Source organism: Ochlerotatus camptorhynchus, unplaced genomic scaffold, assembly GCF_037179485.1.
Source record: "Ochlerotatus camptorhynchus isolate MF236.1 unplaced genomic scaffold, CSIRO-AGI_Acam_v1.1 ptg000257l, whole genome shotgun sequence".
NCBI classification, from domain to species: Eukaryota; Metazoa; Arthropoda; class Insecta; order Diptera; family Culicidae; genus Ochlerotatus; species Ochlerotatus camptorhynchus.
The window spans coordinates 1,411,877-1,421,296 of record NW_027040747.1 but is presented as its reverse complement, the minus strand read 5'-3'; the positions used below and the strand labels follow the sequence as shown (position 1 = coordinate 1,421,296).

General features: G+C 45.8%; 2 protein-coding genes across 2 annotated transcripts; one reads left to right on the top strand and one right to left on the bottom strand.

Moving 5' to 3' along the window:
* Positions 1–412: 412 nt before the first annotated feature.
* LOC135705115 (retinaldehyde-binding protein 1-like) lies at positions 413–1,459 on the bottom strand. The gene is made up of 2 exons (XM_065226689.1): positions 734–1,459; positions 413–673 (listed from the first exon to the last, which is right to left on the bottom strand). Exons 1-2 carry the CDS (start codon positions 1,457–1,459, stop codon positions 413–415), a joined length of 987 nt encoding a protein of 328 aa, XP_065082761.1.
* A 351-nt stretch (positions 1,460–1,810) lies between these two features.
* LOC135705114 (alpha-tocopherol transfer protein-like) lies at positions 1,811–2,981 on the top strand. Its single transcript, XM_065226688.1, has 2 exons — positions 1,811–2,536; positions 2,597–2,981. The coding sequence occupies exons 1-2, from the start codon at positions 1,811–1,813 to the stop codon at positions 2,855–2,857; spliced, it is 987 nt and encodes a 328-aa protein (XP_065082760.1). The 3' UTR covers positions 2,858–2,981.
* The last annotated feature ends 6,439 nt before the right edge of the window (positions 2,982–9,420 follow it).

Below are 9,420 nucleotides of genomic sequence, written 5' to 3'. Positions count from 1 at the left end.
AGTGAATAGAAAAGGAATTCCCGTTGATCATATGGGGTATCACGTAGACTCTACTTGTGTCACATAAATTTAACATAAAAGTGAAAAGAGAGACTCCACGTGATTTTTCACGTAACAATAACGTGTCGATTATTTTGAGTGTACGCCAACATAAGAGCCATTTCCCCTTTATACACTGAAATAGATTTTGTGGTTAAAAAACGAATGCCAAAATGTTCTATTAGTTCAAATTTTCTACATTTATCTTAACCAGACATGCTACACCACCCTCTCCCCCATTCAATAATATGTAATAAATTGTAACGCTTCTTTTCCTTCCCCCTCTTCCATTTGTGATAGGTAATTTGTGAACAGACCCCAACCATGTTAGACATTTATCAACCCTATCGCATTTTTTATAAAAAAAAAAAAACTAATCCAAATTCATCTTTCTAAAACTTCCCTCAGCACCGAAATCATCCGCATCTTCACTAATCTGCTTGCGCAAGAACTTACACATGGATCGATCGATTTCCATCGTGCTCTGCGCGTGTATCACATCTCTGTAGCGAGCAAACCGTTTCCGCAGCTGATCCTTCAACTCTTCCAGGGTAAATCTTCCTCGGGCGTCGTACTCTTTCGGCAGAACCGTTGCGTCGTTGCACTTTGTGTACTCATCAAACGATTTGTGGAACTGGGAAAATTCATCAGAGGTCAAATCAACTTAATCACACTCCTCGATCATCACACTTACATGGGTACGACTTTTCTGCTTCGCGTTGAAGAAACTTATTATGACCTCAATAAACGACACCACGTACTTGGGAACATTTACCACGTGAATCGCTTTCAAACGGATGGGTAACGTTTTCAGTGAGAAATCTAAATACTTTTTCAAATCGTTTACAGGCCATTGGGCCAAGTTTGCCATCGTAAACCCCTTCATATCAAACACCACAGATGTACCGGCAATCTGGACTTCGGCTTCCTCCTGATAGCTGTCATAAACCATCGTCCAAAGTCTAATCCCGTGTTCATCGGTGTACTTCTTCGGGTCGAAGTTTCCAAACTTCGCTAGCAACACAAACTTCCCACTTTGGTCGTATCCAAGTGGAAGAACCGGTCTCGCTTCGATCACATCACTGATCCACGGCTCGAAGGTGTCCAACTTCACGAACCATCGAGGAATCGATTGTCGCAAGGCAAGGTACCGTTCCAGATTCTCGCACGCGGTCACATGGTTGTACTTTCGCACGCGAAGAAACTTCAACAGGAATCGTGCATCCGTTCGGCAGGACTTGATGGCGGGATGCTTGGCTATCCAGTCCCTCAGTTGGGCAAGAGCTTGCTCTTTGATTTGTGGCGTTTCCCGCAGCTCCTCAAGGGCAATGGCTCGGTATATGTCCGGCAGGTTGACCACATCGGACGCAGTATCGTCGTACTGGGAAGGATTTTTAACAAGACTCGGTGCCGGCAGCATCACGTCGAATTGAAATGACAAATGGTATGAGAACATTCAAGCTGGATGATTTTGAATGATGAACAAATTAATCAAAGTAGATGCGTGACTGTCGGTATGACATAATTTATTAACTCACTATAAATTCAAAACAATGATCCAAACAGATGCTCCAGATACTGTGTAGTTAGAATATTTTAACAGACATGCGATGACCCTCCCAAGTAAGCTCAGAACCGATTAACATGCTAATCATAATACAGATTGTTGCTCTGGACAATGCAATTGAAAAAGCTCGTATCCGAAATGAGCTTTACATTTTACAACATCGTAAAACACAATCACTTCCCATTCTCATTTCAATCCGACGTGATGCTGCCCGCACCGAGTCTCGTTAGAAACCCTTCCCAGTACGATGATACCGCGTCCAGTGTGGACAACCTGCAGGACATATACCGAGCTATCGCCCTTGACGAGCTTCGGGAAACGCCACAGGTCAAGGAGCAGGCGCTCGCTCAACTGAGGGACTGGATAGCCAAACATCCTGCCATCAAGTCCTGCCGAACGGATGCAGGATTCCTGTTGAAGTTTCTGCGCGTGCGAAAGTATGGCCACGTGACCACGTGCGAGAATCTGGAACGCTATCTTGTCATGCGACAGTCGATTCCTCGATGGTTCGGTAAATTGGACACCTCCGAGCCGTGGGTCAGTGATGTAATCGACGCGGGGCCAATTCTTCCGCTTGGGTACGATCCGAACGGAAAGCTTCTGACGTTAGTCAAAATAGGGTACTTTGACCCAAAGAAGTACAGCAACCAACACTTCGTGAGATTTTGGACGATGATACTGGATAGCTACCAGGAGGAAGCCGAGATGCAGATTGCCGGCGGATCGGCAGTGTTCGATATGGAGGGATTCACGATGGCTCATATTGCCCAATGGCCTGTAACCGATTTGCACAGGTACGTGAGCTATATGATAAATACGACACCCATGCGCATCAAGGGCATTCATTTGGTAAACATTCCCAAGTATGCAGTGTCATTTGCGGAGCTCATAATAAGTTTCTTCAACGCGAAGCAGAAAAGTCGTACCCATGTAAGTGTGATGATCGAGGAGTGTGATTAAGTTGATTTGACCTCTGATGAATTTTCCCAGTTCCACAAATCGTTTGATGAGTACACAAAGTGCTACGACGCAACGGTTCTGCCGAAAGAGTACGACGCCCGAGGAAGGTTTACCCTGGATGAGTTGAAGGATCAACTGCGGAAACGGTTAGCTCGCTATAGGGATGTGATATACGAGCAGAGCACGACGGAAATCGATCAAACCATGTGCAAACCATTGCAGAAGCAGGACGTTGAACATGACACCGGGTTTGGAGTAGATGGCAGCTTCCGAAAGTTGAATTTGGATTGATTTGGGTGCTTCGACTACATCAAATCGTACATACGTTTTATAATACCAAGTGACGTACATATTCTTTTTACTAATAATGACAAATTTAACGTAATCTAGGTAGCAAGTAATGAAGGCAAAAGTGTATTAATTGTAAAACATGTTCTGAACGATACAACTAGAAAAATAAATAAATCAAGTGTTATTTCAGTAAAGTTTGATTTTAAAATGTGTACATCAAGGTGGGTCAAGTTTATATGGTGGATCACATCCCTATTGCTCTTGCCCCTATGTGTATTGAGGTCCCCAACAACGGTGCCAAATTTGAACGAATTCGGTTATGATCTAGATTAGCGGGAGAATCTTAAAAGTTGTATGGGAAACGAAACGAACCAATTCATTTGCTTGTCAAAAATGCAAATATAGCTCAAATTTCACCAAATCTCGGACATAGATAGCAAATACTATGCAGAACAACTTTTCGGAGACTGCCTCGTTTCTCGTTTTTGTTCGAATCGCATTTTCCATACAAAAGAAAGTATTTTTGTATGAAAAATACGGTTCGAACGAAAGCAAGAATATGGGTGATTATATTAACACTCCGAACACGATGCCTCCGGTAAAATGTGTAACGAAAAACATTCAATGTTTGAAAAATTATGGCTCAGTCATTTATTGATGAATTTCAAATCTATTGACACCATTTTAAACTAAAACTACATACTTTAAATATTAAATTTTATACAGTATCAATCGATTTAAAATCTATTAATAAATTGCTACGCAATGATTCTTCAAACATTGCCAATTTGCCTTTACACATTTTACCGGACGTGTTTGGAGTGTTAGTTCAGACCACGCTTACCTACAGGCATATTTATGAGCTTGTAGATACATGTGGAACACTTGGTCTAAAGTAAAAGATTAGTAACTTTTGTTACAAATATCAAATCGATTTGCAGTCTTCCACAAAATTGTTTTGTATAGTAGCTTCAAATACGAGCAATGTTTGGATTTTTGCTAAGCAAATTAATAGGATCGTTCCGTTTCCCATACAATATTTAAAATTCTCAAGCAAACCTAGATTATAACCAAATTCGATTAAATTTTGCACAGTTTCTGGGGATCTCAATATGCAATGAAAGAGCAATGGGGAACAGGGGGCTGTAAAGTCAACCCACCCTACTGTACATACCAGCTCCGTACCGCAACATGAAAAAAGAGTGGGAACGCACATTTATCCGCCCTATATATTCAGTTGTAGCAATAGTGGAATACAATCCATACCTGATCGTAAAAGATCGACACTAAAGATAGCTTTATAGAAAGAACGGCAAATGCTCAGTAATTATAGGCTCTTCAAATTACATCGGCTTTCATAATTAGCAAAGTTCACAGCATCTTTTCATTGAAGAGGCAATATTCGTGCGACTCTTTTCATTAAGGCGTAATACGTTTAGGGTGCTTCATTTTGAAAAATATATATTAGCAAACATGGCAGCTATCCGCCACTTTAGTTCATACACACTTAGAAAAAGTATTATTATTATTTAACTTTATTAGGGAGGCTTTCAGCCTTGGGCTGGTTCGCCTCCAAATTTAGAAAAAGTACACAGAATCTAACAGCCGAGCTTTTGACAAGCATCTCGGTAGAACATTCAATTGCCGTCGGTAAAGCAAAATTTACCACAACTGTAAAATTTTGCCAAGCCTTCGGAAAAATTGTTTACCGTTTATTGGTATTTTTTTTTTTTGTGAATTCTGGCAGTTTTGATCGAGATTTTGAAGAGGAAAAAGAAGAAGTATAAAATTTAAAAACATTATTTTCATGGTTGAAAACCGTCCTCTATGGGAAAAAATAGAGAAGGTCTTGTATAAGAGAGGAGCGGATTCAAAACAAACTGTTTTGGCAACCTATGCCTAGGTGATTTCTAGCAACATACATACCGTGCCGATTCAAATTTTGGACACTTTTAAAAGTTGATTATCTCGGTCGAATATGATCCACATATCTTGTAAATTTTAAATTTTTTTGACTAGTGCCCTCCACGATCATCTAACATTATTACTTTGTTTCTAACTGGATGTAATATTTAATTAAAAATGAAAGTGTCCGAAATTTGAATCGTGCGAAATTTGAATCGGAACGGTACATACATTTATTTGTACAACATCACTTTTAAGATAAGACATAATCAACAATAGTACGCCACAATACTCGGTTTGCGGCTGCCGCTCTCCATCTTCGGTCATGCCTAATGCTCGCTATATCACGCTCTACCTGCTCCGCCCATCGTGCTCTCTGTGCTCCACGCCTTCTTGTGCCTACCGGATCAGTAGCGAACACCAACTTTGCAGGGTTGTTGTCCGGCATTCTTGCAACATGCCCTGCCCACCGCTTACTGGCATTCACTGCCGAGCTGTTTGACATCATACGGGATAATGCCCCCACAGCCATAGACGCTCTCTTGCAGGCGTAATCAACGTGGCAGCCGAAGCTGAGCTTATCGTCGAGCATGACCCCCAAGAGTTTTAGAGAGCGCACAGACCTAATTGTGCTTCCGCCGACTGTCAACGTCGCATGCTGTACTGACATGCGATGGTGACTACGACCACTTCCATCTTGTGATGGGCGAGCTCCAGTTTCCTGGTTCTCATCCATTCCTCCACAAGCCTGACGCAGTGGGCCGCTGTCAGCTCTACCTCCTCGAGGGATTCCCCGCAGACTACCAGCGTGACATTGTCGGCAAAACCTACAATTTTCACGCCTACCGGGAATTTTATCCTCAACAGTCCATCGTACATGACGTTCCATAACACCGGGCCCAGGATGGAGCCTTGTGGCACACCTGCGGTGACTCTAACGCATTTTTCGCCATCTTCTGTGTCGTACGTCAACACACGATTCTGGAAGTAGTTTTCCAGAATCTTATACAGCCCTCCGGGAATTTGGAGCTGGTGTAGCGAGCGGGCTATCACCCCCCAGCACGCGCTGTTGAACGCGTTCTTCACGTCTAAGGTTAGCACCGCGCAGTAGCGAATGCCCCTTCGTTTCCGATGGACCACCTCAGCCGTCTGGATGACGTCGCGGATGGCGTCCACCGTGGATCTGCCCTTTCGGAACCCGTACTGGCTGCTTGACAGGCCGTCTACACCTTCGGTGTAGGCCGACAGCCTGTTGAGGATGACCCTCTCAAGCAGTTTCCCAGTGGTGTCCAGCAAACAGATGGGTCTGTATGCTGACGGGTCCCCAGGGGGTTTTCCTGGCTTCGGAAGCAGCACCAGCTTCTGCCGCTTCCACGCGTCTGGGAAGACGCCTACGTCCAGACAAGTCTGAAAAACAGAACGGAACATGTCTGGATTTTCCGCAACGGCCGCCCTCAGAGCCACCACCGGGATCCCATCTGGGCCCGGGGCCTTGCCCACCACCAGCGACCTGGCAATACCGCCAAGTTCACTGTTCGTCACTCTAGACACTTCTCCCTGATCCGCGCCTGGGATCCGCGGCCAGGAGTCTACGTCCCTACGCGGGAACAGGAACCCAAAGATCGGAGCCAGTACCGCTGGTGATCTCTTCGGGGGTGCCGTCACGCCGCGGGTCTTTGCCATGACCACTTTGTAAGCATCCCCCCATGGGTTCGTGTTGGCGCTTTGGCATAGGCTGTCAAAGCACGCGTGCTTGCGTCTGGCGATCTCTTTATTGAGGGCTGCCTTAGCCGCTCGGAGAGCGACGCGGCGTTCCTCCCGAGATTCAGTCGTACAAGCTTGTTGCATCCTCCTTCTCGCCTGGAGGCAAGACGCCCTGAGGATAGCAATCGACTCGCTCCACCAGTACACCGGTCTATGGCCATGCCTGGGATAGGCTCTCCTAGGCATGGTTGTATCGCACGCCCTTGTCAGTGCTGCTACCAGTTCTTCCCCCGTCAGATCCGGGGTTATTCGCTCCCGCCTCAGTGCTTCGCCGAAGACCTCCTCCTCGAAGAACGACGTCCGCCAGCCTCGAGCGCAGGAAGAATTTCCTCCTGCCACTCGCCTCTCACCTGGCCGCACACTGTACCGAATCGCCTGATGGTCACTATGAGTGTAACCCTCATCGACCCTTCAGTGTAGGTTGCCCTCCAAACTCGGGCTGCAGTATGTCACGTCGATGACGGATTCTGCACCATTCCTTCTGTAGGTACTGACCGAGCCGGTGTTGGATAGTACAACGTCCAGCTTGGCCATTGCCTCCAGTAGGATGCATCCTCTCTGGTTGGTGTGGTGGCTACCCCACTCTACCGCCCATGCGTTAAAGTCGCCCGCAATGACCACCGGTCTTAGGCCGACAAGTACCGCAGTCAGTCTGTCCACCATCTGCGAGAATTGCTCGATAGACCACCTGGGCGGAGCATAGCAGCTACTTAAGTATACTCCATTAACCCTGGCGATCACGAATCCCTCGCTCGAGTTGGACACGACTACCTCCTGAATGGGGAAGCTCCCCATCGTGCATATCGCCGCCATCCCCGACGCGTCCGTGACCCAATTCCCGTTGCCGGTTGGGACGCGGTACGGGTCAGAGATGATTGCGACATCCCCAAGTAACCATAGGCACCTTATTTCGCCATTTTGGCTATATACGGGCCTCATCAGAACTTACAAACACTGGTATAGCCGTTGTTCAGCTGTATATAGCCAAAAAGGCGAAATAACGTGCCTATGGTTACTTGGGTCCGCTCCCCATTCCACTGCCGATTGCCACAGCAGTTGCTGGGCAGCCGAACAGTGGTTCAGGTTCAACTGCGCTACCTCGAACATAGCTGAGCATTGCTCTTTGCCTTAGCAGCATTGCTCTTGGACCCCGGGCAGCGTGGGCCACCTGCCATGTGGTTGGTAGGGGTATTCCCTTTCTCCGCGCATATAGTGCACCTCGGCGGCTTTTGGCAACCTCGCGCCTTATGGCCCTCCGAGCCGCACCATCTGCAAAACTTGCTCCTGTCGGTGTTCTTACAGTCACGGGCCACATGGCCCTGACCGAAGCACCTAAAGCAAGCCGTAACCGGTCGGGGAATACTGACGGGGCAGACCAACCAGCCCACTCGCAGCCTCCCTGCGGCTACCGCCTTTCTGGCCTCAGCTGCAGAGAGCCTGATGGTAGCCACTTGGGTGGAAAACAGTCCCTTCCTCAAGGTAATCGCTGATTGCGGTACCTCGACTTGACACTGTTCCCGGAGCGCCGTGACTATCTCGGTCGCCTCCGTCACTTCGTCCAGGTCTTTGACATGGATGGTGATAGTCGAGCCTAGCGACTTCACCTGCACCCCAGAACTAACAACCTCCTTTGCCAGTTTCTGGTAGGTTGGTCCCTGGTCCTTAGCACCACGTTTGAGCACCAGGAGCATCTCGCCTGTACGAGTGCGCCTGATGCTCCTCACGTTACTGCCCATCTCCACAAGGCGCTCGTCCGTTCTCATTTTCTTCAAGACTTCCGCGTATTTCGACGCGTCCGTCTTGAAGATGAGAGCTTCCCCCTTGTTCCTGGTCCGGGAAGCACTGCTCTTGGGGGCTGTTTTGTCCGGGGGTTTCGGGGATTTCGGGGGGGGGGGGCACCCTTCTTCCCGCCCTTGGAGCCACTACATTTCTCAACTTTGCCAGTCTTCTTGATTTGTTGTCTTCGGTTTTATGCTCATTTTTAAGAATTTCCTAATTGGGAGATTGCCGTAAAAGCTCGACGCAGATGTCGCCACTGCATGATGATGATAATGTTGACAGACTGCATATAAAATTCGTGAAAATTAGCATTAAATCATAATCATTAAGCCTGCGTAAAATCCTTCCAATAAAACATTCGAATTGAAGGAGAAAATGTTTTCACGATCAAACTGATGTGCATCTTTGACTTTTCCAGATGAACTTTCATAGGATTTATTCATTTCATTTCACAGCTCCATCAATGCTGCATCGTACATATGATGTAAACAGAAGTAAAATGCTCAATTACTCAAAATAAAGATGATTTGTCATCTTGTTATCACTTTATAAACCATCGAGTACCATTTTATAGTATGGTGCGTGTTAAGTAAATCAAGTTCCGTTGCGTTTTCCGTCGAAAATTGTTTAGATAATTCTGGAGTGGGCCTGGCCCCCCTGGCACCCGCATTAGCTACGCCAATGGCTATCAGCTGTTTCTTCGATTCATGGATAGCCAAAAACTGCGAGGAAATGGAAACAATATTCGAAAGAGTATCAAGTATAAGGCATTTTTAAAGATGAATAATCTTTTGAGCAATTGAAGGCGGACAATAAGTTTGACATATTCATGAAAATAAAAGTCTTTCACAATATTTTTCTCTGACATAGTTGCGCGAGCAGGCAATAATACTAGTTTCTGAGTAACTGCACTTTTTTTTCTCGTAAATGATTTAATTTTAATCAGTTTTGGTTAATTTGTCATCGGTTGTATTTTAGTACACATTTTTGTAAGTGAATTTTCATTGTATCTCAAAAACTATCCTACTAAGATTTTTGGATTCAGCGCACGATTTTACATATGAATCATTGGTCAAAGATTCAAGTTAATTTTTTTACTTTTATTTGTAAACTAG

Bases quoted from the DNA above. Each gene is read 5' to 3' on its own strand.
- LOC135705114 (XM_065226688.1), top strand. From the start codon at position 1,811: ATGCTGCCCGCACCGAGTCTCGTTAGAAACCCTTCCCAGTACGATGAT. The intron at 2,537-2,596 runs GTAAGTGTGATG...GAATTTTCCCAG, and splicing joins AGCAGAAAAGTCGTACCCAT to TTCCACAAATCGTTTGATGA.
- LOC135705115 (XM_065226689.1), bottom strand. From the start codon at position 1,459: ATGCTGCCGGCACCGAGTCTTGTTAAAAATCCTTCCCAGTACGACGAT. The intron at 674-733 runs GTAAGTGTGATG...GAATTTTCCCAG, and splicing joins AGCAGAAAAGTCGTACCCAT to TTCCACAAATCGTTTGATGA.